The sequence below is a fragment of the Misgurnus anguillicaudatus genome, chromosome 22 (genome assembly GCF_027580225.2).
Source record: "Misgurnus anguillicaudatus chromosome 22, ASM2758022v2, whole genome shotgun sequence".
Taxonomy (NCBI): Eukaryota; Metazoa; Chordata; class Actinopteri; order Cypriniformes; family Cobitidae; genus Misgurnus; species Misgurnus anguillicaudatus.
The window spans coordinates 28,533,096-28,551,902 of NC_073358.2; the positions used below are offsets into that span (position 1 = coordinate 28,533,096).

Below are 18,807 nucleotides of genomic sequence, written 5' to 3' on the forward strand. Positions count from 1 at the left end.
TTTGTCTCATTAAATATTTTTTTAATAAAATAAATACAAATTTCTTATTTTTACAGAAAATCTACAATGTACAAAGTAATCCTTGCAATGTTATTGTGAATACAACAGAATAATGGATCACACAAATATAAGATATATTTCGTTTTGCTAGTCAGTGTCGTGAACCCTTCAAACCGAGTGCAGAGAATTTTTCAATAAAACTCATTGATTTCCATCCATTTATGTTATATGACGTTATCCAGACAGGAATTAAATGGCTATCTGCCCAAAAGATTTAAAAGGCGAGAAATGTACTGTACTATTGAGGTAAATTGAGCAGCAGTTCAACCCCCTTCCCCCATAGTTTTTCTCTGTGCCAGAGCCGATGAGTTTTTCCCACTACTTATCACTCAGGTTTTCTGCGGGGTGCCTTCAGGGCCTCACCACAGGGTTCTTTGTTTTACAGCAATTCATTAACTCTTTCAGATGTATCAGTCAATGGAAAAATCTTCACTATTCCTTATTCCTTCACTCCAGCTCTTCTTTCTTCACTCTCGTGGCATCCAAACTGCACTTAGGAGAGAGGATTATCCACTCATACTCTTAAAAAGAGCATATAAATGTTGAGAGACCAATGCACCATTTCTCTCTCGTGATGGTTATGCGGTGCGTCACTTGCAGACATATCTCTCAACAGTACGGTTGCAGGTTTTGCAGGAGACGTAGCAGCACCAGTGATATTTACACTGACAACGTTCCACCAGCACCTCTGTGTAGGCATTGTATCCTCGTCCACAGCACATGAGCCCACAGCTATCGCTGCCTATCCCGGTCTTATTACACTGCCTGCAGAGAGAAACAGAGAGAGGTTAGGATCTGTTTTAGGATCAGTGTTTGCATTATAGCATGTGCGTGAATGCTTGTCTGAGAATCAGTATGAAAATGTTTAAAGTCGCCATGAAACGGAAGTTGCGATAGTCTTATTTATCCTATGGTGACGTATTAGTGAAACGGCTTGTGAAATGAAAAAAAGTAGGGCGGGACTTGAATTCGTCCATCGAGAATTGATTGGATTGTTTAAAGTTGGGTCATGTTGCTAATTGCTAACCGCTGCGATGTTTTCCCGGACGCCGCCCACCTGCCATACCATATGACCGGAAGTAAAGAGAGATTGTTTCGAGGAGTGGAGGAGATTCACGTTTTTGAATTAAGATTATGAGGGCACATTAATAAAAAACAAAATAATGAAGCTCACAGATAAGTCATTTGTAGAAATAACCCAATATTTCCTAAAAATAGTCCCCTTGGTTACTTTCAATAGCAGGGGACTATTTTCGGGTAGTGCAAAATATCACTACGCCTGCTGCAGCCATGTTACAGCAGCAAAATCCTTTATTATTACGCCAGTTTGAGAGTTTAGTTCCTAACCATATCTGCCTAGAAAATCGCAACTTTTAATTTTCTGTCGGTCTTAGTACATAATGTAACTACAGAAGAGTCCATTTTAAAATAGGAAAAAAATTGTTATTTTTTAGCGTGATGCCAATGGTCTAATCAGATTCAATGGATTATGCTAAGCTATGCAACAAGTGCTAGCGCCAGACCCGGAGATCAGCTGAATGGATTCCAAAACGGTAAGAATCAAATGTTTTACATAGAGGAGCTGGAAAATGAGCATATTTTTGAAAAAAGTGCAATGTCCCTTTAACTAATTCCATTTATTAGCCTCTCAATATTATGTGTTTGTCTTATCTGTCAGATAAGTGATAATCCCTCGTTCACCGTATTGACTGAAAAGCTCAAATATCTTTACTGATCATGTATATCTCACCTGTCTACGGTTCCAAATGACCCCTGCTTGGCGCTTTGTGCGCAGTAATCAGATGAGCTGACCAGGTAGACAAGTTCATTCTCTCCTACCGGCCTCACCTCCATCTCCCGTGGAACCAGCTGTCGACGGGTGCCTATCTGACGTGGAATGACCTTGGTGGCCGACAGATATTTCGATTTGAGGTCGGCGGAGATGGAGCTGATGTCCTGAAGGCCCTTCCAGCAGGTCTTCACAGAGCAAGACCCAGAAACACCATGGCATTTGCACTTCATCTCTAAAGAATCCATAAGTACCTAGAAAAAACCAAGAACAAACATCAGAAACTGCTCAAATTAATGAAATATTGATAGTAATAGTTGTTAATTATAAGGCAATGACACTAAAGTTAATAAAAAGTAAGAAATATTGTATAGAAAGAACGGAAGGAGATAAATAGTAATTTGTTCAGATGTGAAGTTACCTGTCTTCCCACAGCATTGTTATGTAGCTGCATGAGTCTAAACGCCTGTGGTCCAGAGCGGCGATTCCTCATGGGCGCGTCTGAGAAAGCTGAACCCATCTGTAGACCATAGCGAACATTATCTCCACAGCCACCCCATCTAAAATCCGGGGCTGCCTGCTCTGAGGGTGCTGGTGCGCAGGAACAGCTTGGGAGTTCTCCGGATGCACAGGCACGTGCAATGGCATGACTGACCACCGCAGCGGCCAGAGAAAATACAAATGCTGTCTCCCGGGTCCCTGCATAGACACGACACTGTTAAAACACCTCTGGAACCATTGGCAACAATAACTTGGCATAAATTGCAATGTTTGCAAACGTATATCCTTCTATTTTCTGTCTATGCTTTCAAATTTGTGAGAGCCTGTCCCTGTACTCGATTTTTCACTAATTTCAGAGAACAATGTAGCAGATAGCAAATATAATGCACACATGCAAATGTGGTATGTACACAAAGCTAAATTTTAATGGGAGCATCTTTTATTATTAGCTACATGAAGCACACTAAGCATCATCCAACAAGGCTGTCAGTGATTTTTTTACTATTTGGAATGACATGATATGACTATTTCAAATATAATATATTTAATTGTCCTAATCTATTCCTTTCTACTCGTGCCCAGCAATCCATGTCAAAGGAAAAAGTATACATGATGTACCAAAAGCTGTCCAAAATATTTTATTTACCTTTAGCAAGGTCCGGGGTGAAATGAGGCGCGTTCACGATAGAAGAGCAGTTCCAGCGCATGTCGCTGAAGGTGCTCTGGCACGCGCTCTTGGTGAGTTTCGCCGCGTGCACTATGCTGTGCATGAGCTCCAGGTTCCGTTTACAGAGCTGCATCTGATCTGGCACGAGCCCCTCTAGCAGTTTACAGTGATGCGTCTGATTCCATCCGACCGAGCTCCCGTTCAACGTTAACCCGCTGCAACAGCCAAAAACACAGATTTACCACCAATAAATTATGCGTGGAGCTGAAATATACATTTAACTCAACTTTTTGGTATTCAAATCAATTGAATCAATTATTCAAATCAATTGAATTTTTTGCTTAGAAAAATAACCATGGTTTTATTACAGTATAAGTATAAGCTCAGTTAGACCATGGTAAATTTGTCTTCAATGTGGTTTTACTACAAATAAAACCAGTAAAACTATAGTTAAGCCTTGCTTAATTTTCGTAAGTGTTCGCATGTCATATTAAAACGTGCCAGGTAACGTTGTTTAGTAAATAACTACTTACAGCCACGATATTCCTTCGCATGGATATATCACACTCAAAGACGTCGCGATAAATAGAAGAAAAATCCTGTATTCTGTCATTATTGCTGCCGTTTAGAAATCCTAGTGAAGTTCGGTTTTATGTCTTTCACAGTAGCTGGGATACACGCCGATTAGTCCGTCGTCATCCACACTGAGGTGTGATTGTGTTGAAGTGAAGCTCTCTCTCTCTTTCTTTCATAGCGCAGGTTATGGGGCTCGACCCGCCCCTTACGTGTGGGCGGTCACAAGATTCAAGAGTGAAGAAGCGCGCCGCCGAGAGAGGTCACGCATAGGGGAACAACACGAAATCTTTAGCAATTTTAAACTGCCTTGTTGGTCATAACAAATAAAGGTAATTGTATTACCATGTCAGTTAACTCAAACAACATAATACAAATGTTGCAACTAAATTATTTTTAGTTCATTAAAGTTTATTATGCACGCATGAATCATGATTTGTTGTAATGTAGCTTAATCAATAGTGCAACATGTTTTTTAAGTAATTATTTTTAAGAACATCTTAAAAGACTATTGTTCCTTGTATAATCTAGTGAACAAGCAGTGTAAAATGCAGTATTCTCTGTAAATCTCAGCTTTTCAGGGTGTGCGCCTTCCCCAAGGAAACAGTTGGGCTTTAGTCTTTTGAAGACTTCTGTCCAAACGGGATCAACAACTCGTTCATTTACATTAAAATCGGGTTGATTCGGCATTTCCCCACAGATAAGCCGGATTTCTCGTTCCTCAAGCCTTACAAGAGCAAACATCTTGAACCAGCAGTAGGTAATCACGGTTACAAGACAAACACAATCATTCACTGTTCTATTATAAAAGCGTGTTCACATTTCTAGTCCTAGTACAAATCTGATTATAAAATAATACATGTTTATGGAAAATACACAGTTTATGCTCTTCTTTTACTTTCCAACTACTTAAAATCGAAATTATATTGAACATGTGCACGAAATTATTGCAATATGAAATTATTGCAACATGCCAGACAGTGACAGTAAAATATGTGTGCTTTCGCCTATTTGCCACGAGGCGGCTCGTTGGTCTAGGGGTATGATTCTCGCTTAGGGTGCGAGAGGTCCCGGGTTCAAATCCCGGACGAGCCCTACTTTTCCGTTATTAAAAAAATAACTATTTTTATCTTCTGATATAATGTTAATATATATTTTAATATCATTTATATTAATAAAACGCATACGCCCAAACTATACCGTTAACAGCGAATCTGTTTTTAAAATCAGCCGACAGTTGTTTATTCAGTTTAACGTTAGCTGAAATTGCCTCAGTGGCGGTCGGGACGCTACTTGACGCACGTTTAATCGAAACAATGGCTCTCTGCGACCGTCCCGCCGGTGTTAATCACTCTAGTCTGATCAGCACATAGGTGTGAAAGTTCACAGGTCCCAGAGCAGCCATACTTGCCCTGAGACAATCAGAAATAACATAACCCTCACCTTTACATGCGGGCAACTCTTTCAATCCACGGAAAGGCGACAAAAGCTTCTCTTTGATTCCGCTCATCCTTGCATACAGTCTGCCTTAAAGTGTCGGGACATGCCAGCTTCGTGAATCGGTTGGTTATTGATCTAGCAAATGGGCCATCAGTGGTCGAAACTTTCAACTGGAATTTTAATTGATGTGCATGAATTAGTCAGGATTAAGATCAAACAAACCAGTTTCTTTTCTTTAATGGATCCAAAATAATGAAATGCCCGCGGGGCTCCTAATCCGATCAACAAATCCTGCCATAATCGGAGGTGTAATCAACAGGGAGCAAGAACATGCTGGTACTATCTCAATAAAAACCAAACCAATGAGGTGAAAATAGTGTTGTAATAATGGTTTGATATGATTATTCATAGTTTACAAAAAAGTGAGGTCATGATAGTGAAAGGATTACACGCAAGCTTTTTGGCATTAAAAGTAAACTATTGAAAAGTGCATTTACAATGTACAATATAAAAATTTAAAAAATTGTTAATAAAATGTGTATTTCAGTTTGTCGGATATTGGAATGCTCATGAGCATTAAAAGAGAGACTGCAATATGTAAACTGCAATTTTTAAATTTCATTTGACCTTTAGTTGACCTGTTGACATGGATTGGGACCTGAAATTACAATGCAATACAAACACAACTGATACTTGTGTTGTCAAAACACTATCACAGCTATACTGTAAAACAAATTTTTTAGATAATATTAAAACAATAACAATAGGTGTGGTAAATTGTAACTACGATACACAATAATACAAAGTATTTTTTTCCCAAAATTTTGGTTGTAGTTTAGTTGTATAGACACATACTAAAATGAAGGCTAATTATACTAATACCATTTTGTACGTCACATTGCATAGAGCAATGGGGCCTAAGATTTAATGTTAGATATAGGCCTATGTATTATTATTAACTGTAAGAACACATTTCGTAATATTCAGGAAAACAGAAACATGAATGATTCTGCATTGTATTGACACTGAGCGTTGTTTCAATGTCCCGAGGTGTGAATTTCAGAAGGTCTCACCTTGTGATAGGAGTTCACCTGTTTGAAGCTGTCAGGGGGCTTGAAGACCCTTTAATTCTTACTTCTTTGACTTAATTGTCCTGGGATTTAAACAAAAGCTTAGCACCAAGAGTGTATCCTGTCTTTTGCATTTGTGTGCATAGATAGACTGTAAGACAGAATGTGGAAACAGAGGTGATGAAATCTTCATGTTTTTGAAAGAATGCCATTCTAAGGCGTTATTAGCCATTACGCCACCCTGTAGACTGCTTAACACTGAATACACACAATATGGAAGAGAAATTACCATATATATCTTGTTTTAGTGTTTAGTTACTGTATAATTTGTTTATCTGACTGAGATTTTGAATTAAACTGAATTATTCGAAGCCTTTAGAACTTCTCAAGTGAATCAACTCAAAAAGGTCAAAATCATCTCTGCATACTGTACAACAGCTATAGACAGTCATATTTAATATTTTTTCAATGACACTAGGTGGCACTACACACCAGTTAGGAAACAAAAAAAATATTTGGGAATATACAAGCTTTCAAAAACAATTTAATGTGACATAAAAATGTACAAAAAAAGATCTTATGTACATATATACAGTCCCTGTATAGTTTACAAATATACATTATCTTCAGTAAAACATGGCTACTAACAGTATACAAATCATTTAAAGGCACACATATCTAAAAGACACACACCAAATACAAAAACTAAAACAAACAGTCGGTCGGATCTGATGTTTAAGAGTAGAAAATATTGAAACAACTAATTTGTTCGAATGCAGTCATATTCAGACCATCTCCTGTTCTGATCCCGCATGTTGTCTTACATTTCCACAGGGATGAGGGGGCATACAGTGAGAACCTAAGGGCAGATTACCAGCACTCCAGATAATTCCCATGGTTCTTTTTTAAGCTGCTTATTTCTCACTCTGTACTCTAAAAATGCTGGGTTATAAAACAAACATAGCTGTTGGGTTAATTAACCCTGAAAATGTCTAACAATGAGTTAAAACAACCCAGCAGGTTGAGTTTGTTCCCTTTTGACTCAATGCTTGGTTGAAAATAATCCAGCATTTTGTGTGTGTGTGATCTGATAATTATTAACTAAACTACACTCACATAATTCTTTCCCATTCTGAACCCATTCAATCTTGAACTACGAGGCTGGTAATTGAGTTAACCTATGCTTGTATGTGTGTGCGCAAAAGGGAAAGACAAAGACTATGTTCAGAATGGAATACTAGCTTACTGTATACTTTGCAGTATATAATGTATACTTTCCACTATTTAAAAAAAAACTATGTGAAATGGGATGCATTATTACATGCAAAGAAAAACCTGTGTGTGATCTTGATTCCAGTTCATCCGTCTCACTGGAGATGTGCGGGACTTTGCATTGTGAATACTATTCCACATAGTATAATGCTTATTTGACCAAATATATTAGATTACCCAGATACTCTATGCATACAAAAACGTCATACTTTGCACAATATACATACTGCAACAATAGTAAGTGGTGTCCCGAACACTACTGACCCCTGCAGGACACATGTGGTATTTTGTATTCAGAGAGATGAATCTAGATTTAGGGGGCATTCAATGATTATGAAGTATGCCAGTTCCTGAACTACTGCCATCATACACACACACACACTCGGTTCTTCCAACAAATTACGAACAAAAAACCACATTATAGAACCAGATGACAGAATAATACATATTGCTAGCATGTTCAGAATTTCAGTACTTCAAGTTGAAAACAAACTGTGTGTATGTGTGTGTGTGTGTGTGTGTGTGTGTGCATGGAAAATCAAGAGATAAATGAAAAATAAAAGATATTATGTTTCATATGCATTGCCATAATCAGTGCTAATTTTAACAGAACAGTACCCATGCTCATAGGCTATTTGTGTTTATGATGCTATTTTTGTGAATGTCTGTTTGGAGCAGGTTGCTGCCGGTGTTTTAAAAGCAGAAAACTGTTCATTTTGATCTGTCAGCTCTCAGTAGCTCCAAACACATTTATAGCAGGTGCAGTTTTTGTCTCCGGCATTTGACATCTACTCCATGAAGGATAAAGGCAGAAAAAATCCAAACGCATGATCTGTGGCTTTCCTTGAACTACTGAATCACACTTCATCCTGTTTATTCACCATGTCTGTTGATTCAATTTGTAAACACGCGTATTGATTTCATGCCTGGGGTGAATGTTGGGTCTTTAATGCTTGAGGATTGGCAATAAGCTTCAGTGCAATGAGAGAGTTTGACCTTGTGGTGAATGCTGGTCAGTGTTGATGAAGCCAATCCTACGTAGGGAGTGCCGGATTTCCTTTAAAGATTACTTGGTTGGTGAAAATGCAGAAGAGCCCATTAGTTAGACTGGGGATGGGCTAATGAGACATACTGGCTCAAATGGGTGTGGTCTGTGAGCACGTTGGCTCGTACACATCTAACGATATCTGTGTCCATCTGTGAGATGATTGGGGCTCAAGTGTGTCCTGTAGCTGGGGCGTCCCCTAGTCGGATGCTGCCGAGAAAGGTTGTGTGGTTGCTCATGGAGATGGAGGTGTCTTCATAAACCATGCGGATGGAGATCCTCTGCCGGGCTCGCAATAAACAGACACCCGCAGTGTAGCAGGTGTTAAATTTGCGCTGGCCGGTCTCGATACTCCGCGTGCAGCGCAAAAATGGAGTCTTATCTACCATTACCTCGTAACTTGCTATGTCTGTAAAGTTCAGGTAATATACCTATTGCACAGAGAAAGAGAGAGAGACAGAAATTAGTAAATAAAATAAAATAAAATTTTGTAAAAAATGTATATTGTATGTGTGTATAAGGAGCAGAGTTAGTCCAGGGACTGTACTCACTTCTACCTGACTATATATAAAGTATGTTCCATCAAGAAGGACCTCCAACTCTCCAGAGCGCGAGTGCATTTTAAACACTCTCTGATGAATTGAGATCATTTTCCAATTCCTCAGCACACCTTCTGACAAATCTCACAAACAGACATCAGTAAATACTCAATCATCTGTTATGGTACCAGTGACACACAAACAGACACATGCCCACCTTCTTCCATCATTATACACAATAATACCGAAAAATATTTTCTATCCCCTAAACAAGCTGAGATTATTATTAAAGAATATGTGACCCTGCCCGTGAAACCACATTTAAAGTCTGTCTGTGATTTACTGTTTTCTACATATTTATCCATTTATATATCATATATAATCTTAATATCTTTGTCAATATGAAATCAATGAGTGAAATAAAATTTTGATGGTCCTAATATCATAATTAGTATATGAGACGACTTTAGTCTGGATTTCACAGAAAGGCTCAAATATAGCACATAAATTGTATATTTTATATATTTAAATCAACACATACTTTGTCTGATACATACACACACAATATCTAAATACAAATTCCCAAGATCATTATTTAACTCTTACCTTCTTTCACCTGGATTGTGGTCTCTTGACCCTGAAGATGCACCACAGCAGGCTGCAGAAAAAACATAATGTGCACAAATTCAAGAAATATGTTCTTTATTATATGCACACATTTATTTATACAAACATTTGTACACAGCTGAAGCTACTGGATTCTTAACTCTTTCACGCCATTGACGAGATATCTCATCAATTAAGGGAAAAGATTTCCCTGCCAATGACGCTTTCCTGATGAGTTTTTATGGTAATCTGTAATTCTTCTATTATCCACTAGATGGCTAAAGCATCAAAACCAATTGATCTGGTTGAATTTCAAACAGCTGTATTTATGTTCAAGGCTAGAAAAAAATGATTGCCGGGCAATATACAGATAAAGTTTTTTGAAAGAGAGGGGGGTTATGAGTTAAGGGGAATGTCAAATTTTAAGACTCCCAGTTTTAGAACTACAAGGAAAAGTTTTTGTTTATCTGTCAGTGGTGTCAAACTGTGGAATAAATCAAATAATGAGTTAAAGCAATGTACAAACATATTACATTTTAAAAAGATGTGTAAAGATATTATATTTCAGAGGTATAAGGACACATAGTGTTAATAATAATTAGATAATAATTATTTGGAATAACATATATGTGTATAAATAATATTGTGTATGTGTAATGTTTGTATGTGAATATGAAGATCTACAGATTCTAAATTTTAACTTTAAAGATGTAGTGTGTAACTTTTATAAGGATCTCTTGACAGAAATGCAATATAAAATACATGTATAAAGACCTTTCATAATGAAGTGTTATGGTTTTATTACCTTAGAACGAAACGTTTTTATCTACATACACAGTCCCCTTACATGGAAGTCGCAATTTTGTTTCTACAAAAGCCCTTAAAGGACAAACGTTTTTACTAAGTTGTCTCCAACGATGACATGGTTTCCGGTGGTGGCTACAGTAGCTTCTCTATGCGTTTCGGTGAACGGTGAACTGAAACGTTTGTTGCAATTTGCAACCTCACCACTAGATGTACTAAAATTTACACACTGCACCTTTAAGTAAAGTAGGGGTTTAAAGGGATAGGAGTACATAAGTTTTACTTCTTCTTACTCCCTTTTGTAATGTAAATTGAGTTGTTTTATATCTTTGTTACTGGAAAAAAAAAATTTTATTTAATTTTTTGTTAACATGTGTTTTGTTTTTGTTTTTTTCCGTCTATTTTTCCTTCTATTTTTATGTTCAAAATAAAAATAAATAAATAAATAAATGGCGCTCTTATCCAATTTATAAATAAAAAAAAGCAAACATGTATTTTACAAATTTTAAACTGTGTATGTTTTGATAATCGTTCCGAATCTGATCTCTTACAAAATTCCTTTACAAAAATGCAATTATTTCAGCTTTTTGCTCAAAATTTGGTATTTTTAAAGAAACCTACCCCTATTTAAGAGGTTAAAAAAAGAACAAATGAAGATAGAATGAAAAGGTTTTTTTTCAGTGTGTTTGTTTTAAAGCAAAGGGTCTGTTCATTCATTTGATATATTTGTATGTTTATTGAAAACATTTTTTTCCTGGAAGACATTTTGTGAAACTTTTTACATAAAAAAAGGCTAGCGTGGAATGAGTTAATAAATACATGAAATAGCATGTTCAAATTGTCCTTTGTGACTGATCTATTTATTTAAACAGAAAGACAAAGTTACAGTCAAATAGAAAAATGATCAAATGCAATGAAGGAGACACGATACCTGCGACTCTCTGTATCTGCTTCTCTCTGCACCACCTGTTGATACACAACAAAACAGAATTCAAGAATAAGACTTCTCATAAGCTGACTGTCCTTTACCACATGCTTATCATTTAAAACAAAAGCCATTACCTAACGTTTTTGTAAACGTAATACACTAAAAATTATTATTGAATTATCTGTAATTGCCTCCTGACTTGGTGTCTTGCCTCATGACACAATGGATATAAAGCAGAATTGCGAACTCAGTAACTCTATAGTGCCTGGGCCATCCTTACTTGGTATAGTTAGTTAGTTAGCTTGGTTTGATTGTGTGTAAAGGTTAACCTGAAGGTCCCTGTGGTCCAGGTGGACCTTGTGGTCCGGGTGGCCCTGCTGGTCCAGGAGGGCCCGGTCGGCCTGATGGTCCCATTGCATTACTCCCTGGGATCCCAGGTATCCCTGGTATTCCAGGAGGGCCTTGTGGACCAGGTGGACCTGGAGGTCCTGGAGCGCCAGGGGGTCCTTTCTTGCCTAAAAAGATGGAAACAATAGGACATTTAAATTGGAGTAAACACAACACAATCTTCTATTACTGTGATAATATAAAATGTAATATATTATATATAGAGATAGCTTCATTTTATATGTAAATATTTTCTGTTACTTTGTATTTGTAAACAATGTATACAAAACAATCAGTTTTACTTGAAACTATACACTTGCAATTGCAAACTGTCACTCAATATTTATTAGCATGAATAGAGAAGAAGCATAAGCACTAGAATAATGTGGAAAAAAACATTACCCTTTTTTCGCTCTTTCTTTTTTCCATTCGATTCTGAAATAGAGAATAAGCAGCAGGAGACAAGAAAAACCAATTAGAAATGTATCATTACACATTCTCAACTGATAGTCTGTCACAATTCAGGGAAATGTTTATTCTAAATTTTTGGTTCCATTTCCAGAAAAGCAGATATTTCATTTAAAGAGACAATCTGTCAGGAAGCATCCAAGGGTTTTGCAAGCGAGAAGAAAAGTACAATGTTCCAAAACGTTGAAACTCTATATTTCAGAAGAACCAGAAAAACGAATACTAGTCTTTTAACTAAAACAAACTCCCTGAGTGTTTCGCCATACACAATTATGTATATGCATGTAGTTTCATATTAAATAAATGTTGGTTTTGAACACCAAGCTGAATATAACACGACTGAAGAATCACATGCTGATTTCTGACTCAAAACATGTCTACTAATAGCCTGTTTGTGTGTGTGTTCATGTGTATCAAATTAAGCAAATCTATAATAACCATGTTAGACAAAATCAACAGTTGTATGGATTAAAGAGCAGTCTAAACACTGAGAAACACACACAAATGTACTCTCAAGAGACAGATCTGTGTTCCTAAAGCCTGAGGTCACTCTGTGCTTGTGTTGGCCAATATTCTGAGGTTTTCCTTTCACAATAAAACTACTTCAACTCATTTGTAAATGGCTTGCTGCTTTTGTGTTGTCTGGTGGGCTTTGCACGCAATATTTCGTTATCTAAAAGGAAATAATATCAAATTTGAAAAAAAACCTTGCTGTTTTTAATCTTTTCCCTAAAATCTTCAATTTTTTCTCATCAAAGCAACAAAGTAAAAAGAGGGAGGGAGAGAGAGGTTTTTGTTGGGTGGACATCACAAGAGCTGATTTACATTACTACATACGCAAACATAAAATCAAATGAGCATAACAAATAAAATGCACAACAGGCATGTTAAACATATCCTCCACCTGTCTTTAGTCTTTCTCTGCAGATGTCTACATTATCTTTATACAACATTCAAGGGTGAATTCACTAAACAGTTGTGCCATTTTAGTGTTTGTATACAATCTAATTGTGTTTTTCGGGGGGTGGGGTCAGTTTAAAACTGTTACCAATTACAATATGATGAGAAACATCAAGATACTTTATGCCTATGAATATGTGGGTATAAAAATTGCAGATTTTCTAAAGTAAAGGCAATAAATAAATAAATAAATATACATTTACAATAGTAAATATTAAATTATTTATTTTTGGTAATTTGCATTGTAGCAAAGCAGCTTCACATAAAACTTTAAGTATCTGTAAGCAGATAAATGGAAATAAACTAAATGTCAATAAAATTTTTTAAAATAACACTATGTAGACTTTAATAGAGCCCAACATTTAATACTTAACTCAACAGTTAACAGTTTTTTTCAACGGAGTTTCAAAGGACTATAAACAATCCCAAACGAGGCATAAGGGTCTTATCTAGCGAAACGAATGTCATTTTTGACAATAAAAATAACAAATATACACTTTTAAAGTACAACTTCTCGTCTAGATCCGGTCGTGATGCGCCAGCTGACCCCACGCAATACGTCATGACGTCACAGAGGACGAACGCGAAACTCCGCCCCAGTGTTTACAAGTGTCTTGAAAGAGGACCGTTCCTACATTGTTGTATGTCAACTGATACTAATTAATGTCTTTGTGGCAGTTTATTGTTTAAAATGGTCCGCAAATGTGCGTTTTAAATATGTAACACGTGACCTTCCTACGTCACTACGCATTTACGTTAGGTCGCGCTGGACCGGACCTAGATGAAAAGTTGTGGTTTAAAAGTACATATTTTTTATTTTTCTTGTCAAAAAATGACAATCGTTTCGCTAGATAAGACCCTTATGCCTCGTTTGGGATTGTTTATAGTCCTTTGAAACCCCGCCGAAAAAAACCGCCAAGTGTTGAGTTAAGCACCAAATCTTGGGCTCTATTAAAGTCCATTAAAATTAGAAAAATCCTGCAATGTTTTTTTTGTCAAAACATTCTAAACTTAAAATTTGAATTAAACAAAACATGTTAAATGATACAATGTAGTGCTGTTGGTTGGAAGCCTTATTTTTCTGAGGTTTAAATACACAGAATTTATGATAAATTTTATTTATTTTATAAAATGTCATAAAACTGGGTCCCCCTGGCACCGGTCCCCCTGGCACCGGTCCCCAGTTTGAGAACCACTGAGCAATGCACCACTTTTTGCTCATTTTGCGTACTTTAAAGCCTTTTAATATTTACATAATCTAAACCACTATTGCCAAAATCAAAAATGTTTACAAAACAATGCTATACAAAATATTTGTATTTTAACCACAGATAAGAGCCTAACCTGAGCCTGTCATGTATCAAATAAATCCTAAATTGAACAACAGAATCACATCAAGTGGTTTTCTTGAAGTGATTATCACAGGTTTTCTAAATCTACACCACCACTGGTTTGACAAAACTCCCTCTGCTGGTGATGGTGAACCTCGAGTGCTCAGATCCCCAGCCAAATTTTTCATTCACATTGAAGCTGAATTTTTTGATAAAAGATTTTCATATGTTAAGGCTGACGTGATTGAGCCAAACAACATGTCAAACAATCAAAGCTTAAGAATGTGATAAGCGCAGTAATGAGAGCTTTTAACTGCTGAAATAACTGCTTTTAACTGTCTGCATGTGTGCGCGTTGGCCTACATGAAAACCATGTACGTTTAAAGAATTTCGAGGGAGTTACTTGACAGTGGTATGCCTGTGTTTGTTTTAAATGGGAAAAAAGAACGAGTGTTAAAAGTCTTTAATGAATGGAACAAATTAGCATCAAAGACAGCCATTATTGGAACCATATTTCACACCAAACATCCAGCTGCACTCACATACGCGCCGACCACCATCTGTACATTCACAAGTGCATGTTTATGAAGCCAAAAGCAACAAAGTGTTTGAGTTTGTGTAAGTTCAAGTGTAAATGTTCTGACCCGTGAATCTGAGAATTAGAAAAAGAGACAGTATGAAGTGCGGGAAGTCCTATAAAATGGCTTATTATTGCATGAACATCTTATTAAATTTGCATATCAAATATCATACACATGCACGAATAGAAAGTTAAATGTAAAACTCATAATTACATAATATTGATTTTCCAGTAACATTAAAATCATCTGCAACATTTGCACATTTTTTGCTAATTTGGGCCCCCCAAAGAAAAATTAATGATATAAAACTTAAAATTTAAATTAAACAAAACATATTAAATTATACCGTGCTGTTTGTTAGTAGGCTTATTTTTCTGAGGTTTAATTAGACAGAAATTATGAAAAATTAGTATTTCATAAAATGTCATAAAAATGGGCCCTCTGGCACCGTTTCGTGTCCGCCTGGCCCCCAGTTTGAGAACCAGACTATAACTTATCTCACTTTAATCACTAATATGCAATAAAAAAGGTGGTTTTGGACTGGTTTTGCACACACAGTTTGACACTAGATGGAGTAACTCACACATTAATACAACCTGATATATTCATTTTCCATGAAAATTCCATGAACATTTTGTATTAAGCCTTTTAAAACAACTACAATGCATGTAGTGTGTGTTCAAAATGATAAATAAATATGGTCTATAGTTTTAAATACACTCACTGGTACGTATGCAATATCCATAAAGCATGTTTTGGGATTTTTTAGGGCTTGATCCGTTCTGCTGTCTGGATCCGAATCTGACTTACTGCTCAGCATATTACAGGCATTGTTTTCTATATTCATCTGCAGCACACCTGAATGGGTGTGTGTGTGTACTTGTACATCTATCTTTTTGAAAACCAATTTTTTGTAAGACCATTGGAGTGAGGACAAAGACAGTCCTTACTTTCTGGCACCCCTTTAAAGGGCTAAGACTTGGGTTTAGGATTGGGGTTTGAATTGGGTTATGGTTAGGGTAATTGTAAGGGGGTAAGGATTGGATTACGTCTATGAGTGTCTTCACAAAGATAGCATACAGATGAACTAATTTGAAAAAGACATCTTTAGACGGATTCTTCAAAAGGATCCGATGTCTGCGGAAAGACGTGATTAGATTTTAATGCTTGAGGAGCTTAAGGGCAGATCCCTGAACTTAAACCTCTGGGATCAATGTTTGATCGCTTCTTAATGTACACAACCTCAAAGGGACCAATCAATAAAACACATGGCTGTTCACGCAACTGTCCAGTTCTGTTTTCATGACACTTTATCGCTTTATGGTTCAGCTCACAAACTCATTTCCATTAGACATTTGAGTTTGATGTTGTATTCGATTAACGTCTAACCTCTATAACTGGAGGGATTTGGACGTCCATTAAACAGGTCTGTTGTATGCATCGTCAGATCTCTGTAACAGATCTTCCTTCTGGTGCTAGCAGTGTGCATGTCCGGATGCGATTCAACAAACTTATTTGTGTGTGTAGACATTTACAGCACTGGCAGCATTAATGTTGTTGGTTCACGCCACGGTGGTTCCTGCCAGACATTATCTTAGGCCGGCGTCCCATTAGCCGATTTTGAGGCCTGAGCACCATTTACGCAGTTGCCGGAGAATCAGAGAGAGCCGTTGCACGCGACCACGTATCCTGGAGGGGGTCAGTGACTCAACTCCTCGCCGACCCTCTGATAACATCCAACCTGGTTAATATCATCGATTAGTTGGTGGGACGGACACTCTTGGCCTTCGCAGTGGAATGGATCAAATGCTAGCCAACGCAAATGACAATTTTGATCTGAGGTGATTGTGTAACAGAGGTTTTTTATAGGTTACAATTTGATAAAATGTAGATATTTTTTAATCAATAAAGCTGTGGATTAACACATAGTCAGCTCTCTCTGAATCAGTCAATATTAAAAATATCAAGGTTACATTTTCTCAGAATGTTCTTTTCATTACGGAGAATAATTTTTTTGTAGGAAAATCACAAAAAATGACTTCTAAATGGAAATGGGAAATCTCACATGGTGTTCACATTACAATTTCTCAACACACGGATCACAGTTATTTGATGCAAATGATCCAATGGAAATAATCTCAGTCATTATGCACTTTGGCTTTTAATTAGGGCTGTGACGAGATCTTGCGAGATTAAATATGTATCGCGAAATTAATTATGCCACGAGATTTCTCGTGGAGGTGAAATGCTGGCCGCTTCTCAAACAAAAGGCTGCATTCTTTGGAGGTCGCATTTGTAGACATACTTCATAAAAACTGTCTTGTTACGGAATATTAACAATTATAAAGTTTACTATAATATTAAGTTAATCGTAAATTGTTGTAATATGCTTCTGACTTGCGAATGTAATGCTCACTTAACTGAAATAAACCAGGCTTGATGAGGTATCCACCCTGCATATGCAACCTCCAAAGGATGCAGCTTTCTGTTTGAGAAACGGCCACTGTCAGCATAAAGTTACGTTTCTGGCTAAATTTTTTCCAGTGCAGTGTGCATGCCTTATATTCAGTCTTTTACTGCATGTGCTTTTTGTTTGGGCTTCCAATAATGTTCGTCTAATGCTGCATTCACAACAGCCTTGGTAGAGGCGTCAAGCGCGAGTGATTTCAATGTTAAGTCAAAGTGAAGACACGCGTTAATGGCTCAAATGAGACGTTGCGGCGTGGTAGACACGATTTTGCCTCATTCGCGTGTATAAATTGCGCGAATGCTGTGAATTGAAAAATTTGAACTTTCGTAGAAAAACGCGCCGCGTTTAACCAATCATTTTTGAATCGCGATTTTGACGCCTCAAACGCGGCTGGTGTGAACCCACGTTAATACGCGTTGCGATTGTCTGTTGATCAGTGTCAACAGTAGCCTCTTTCACACAGTAATTCTGGTAAATTACCATGAATTTACCAGAATGAATTTACCAGTAAACACAAAAATGTGCTGTTCACACATGCAGTGACGTTCCGTCTTTTTACCAGTAAGACATCATTCACACATCAGTATCAAAATACCGGTAAACTCGGAGAGAAAGCGGAAGTTACCTGTGGCGCGCGGCGGGCGAGCTCTGTCCGTGTCGTATTTGTAAACGGCGGGTTATGACTTAATATCCACGGTCCGTATTTTGATGTTTTCACATCTGTGGCAAACGGTAGCGAAGTTGCTCGTGACCAAACAACATTTCGTTAGGCGACGTTAAACGGAACCTGCGCGTTTGCACATTAGGCTTCACAGATGGTGTGCTAAGGACGTCGGCAATTTGGCAATTAGATGGTAAGCTGTTTTAAACAACTTTGGTGAAGAAATGTGGATGTTAACTTCAGGTGTGCTCGACTTTTAAGCAACATGTGTGTGGAAACGTCCGTAAACAGTCTGGGGGAAACCGCGTCACCTGTATAAAAAACTTTCTGATTGGCCCGCCCGATCTGTCAGCGCGGTCTGACGTCATCTAAATGCCGGTAATGCTATATTTTTCGTTCACACACAGCGCTTACCGGCAAATTACCGTTAATCTTACAACCTGTCTTACTGGTAAATTGGGAGCACTGATTTACCGGAAAGGTTCTGTTCACACATGACATGTTAACTGCGATTTAACAGTAAATTACCAGTAAAGACTGTATGTGTGAAAGGGACTAGTGTCTCAGCAGATTAAACCATCACTCGGAGATTTAATTATGTTATCTTTGCATGTTCTTGCTCAAGAATAACAGTGGCTATTGTATTTCTATTGTA

The 18,807-nt window shown here is 37.3% G+C and overlaps 2 protein-coding genes and 1 non-coding gene across 6 annotated transcripts in view; 1 reads left to right on the plus strand and 2 right to left on the minus strand.

Moving 5' to 3' along the window:
- On the minus strand, positions 1–3,752 carry wnt11f2 (wnt 11, family member 2). The gene is made up of 5 exons (XM_055197979.2): positions 3,551–3,752; positions 2,997–3,232; positions 2,271–2,548; positions 1,811–2,103; positions 1–825 (listed from the first exon to the last, which is right to left on the minus strand). Exons 1-5 carry the CDS (start codon positions 3,628–3,630, stop codon positions 651–653), a joined length of 1,062 nt encoding a protein of 353 aa, XP_055053954.1. The 5' UTR covers positions 3,631–3,752; the 3' UTR covers positions 1–650.
- An 861-nt stretch (positions 3,753–4,613) lies between these two features.
- On the plus strand, positions 4,614–4,685 carry trnap-agg (transfer RNA proline (anticodon AGG)). The gene has a single exon. It is a non-coding gene; the product is annotated as a tRNA-Pro (tRNA).
- A 1,941-nt stretch (positions 4,686–6,626) lies between these two features.
- Positions 6,627–18,807, minus strand: part of eda (ectodysplasin A) — a 53,846-nt gene continuing 41,665 nt past the window's right edge. The window contains exons 3-8 of one of the 4 annotated variants that reach the window (XM_055199687.2): positions 12,084–12,116; positions 11,624–11,809; positions 11,298–11,332; positions 9,563–9,614; positions 8,975–9,090; positions 6,627–8,848 (exon numbers count right to left, since the gene is read on the minus strand). In XM_055199687.2, the coding sequence (XP_055055662.1) occupies positions 8,588–8,848; positions 8,975–9,090; positions 9,563–9,614; positions 11,298–11,332; positions 11,624–11,809; positions 12,084–12,116 (683 nt within the window). In that variant the 3' untranslated portion in view covers positions 6,627–8,587. Of the gene's footprint in view, positions 8,849–8,968; positions 9,100–9,562; positions 9,615–11,297; positions 11,333–11,623; positions 11,810–12,083; positions 12,117–18,807 lie in introns of all 4 variants that reach the window. The other 3 variants (XM_055199685.2, XM_055199686.2, XM_055199684.2) reach the window with 3 other exon arrangements.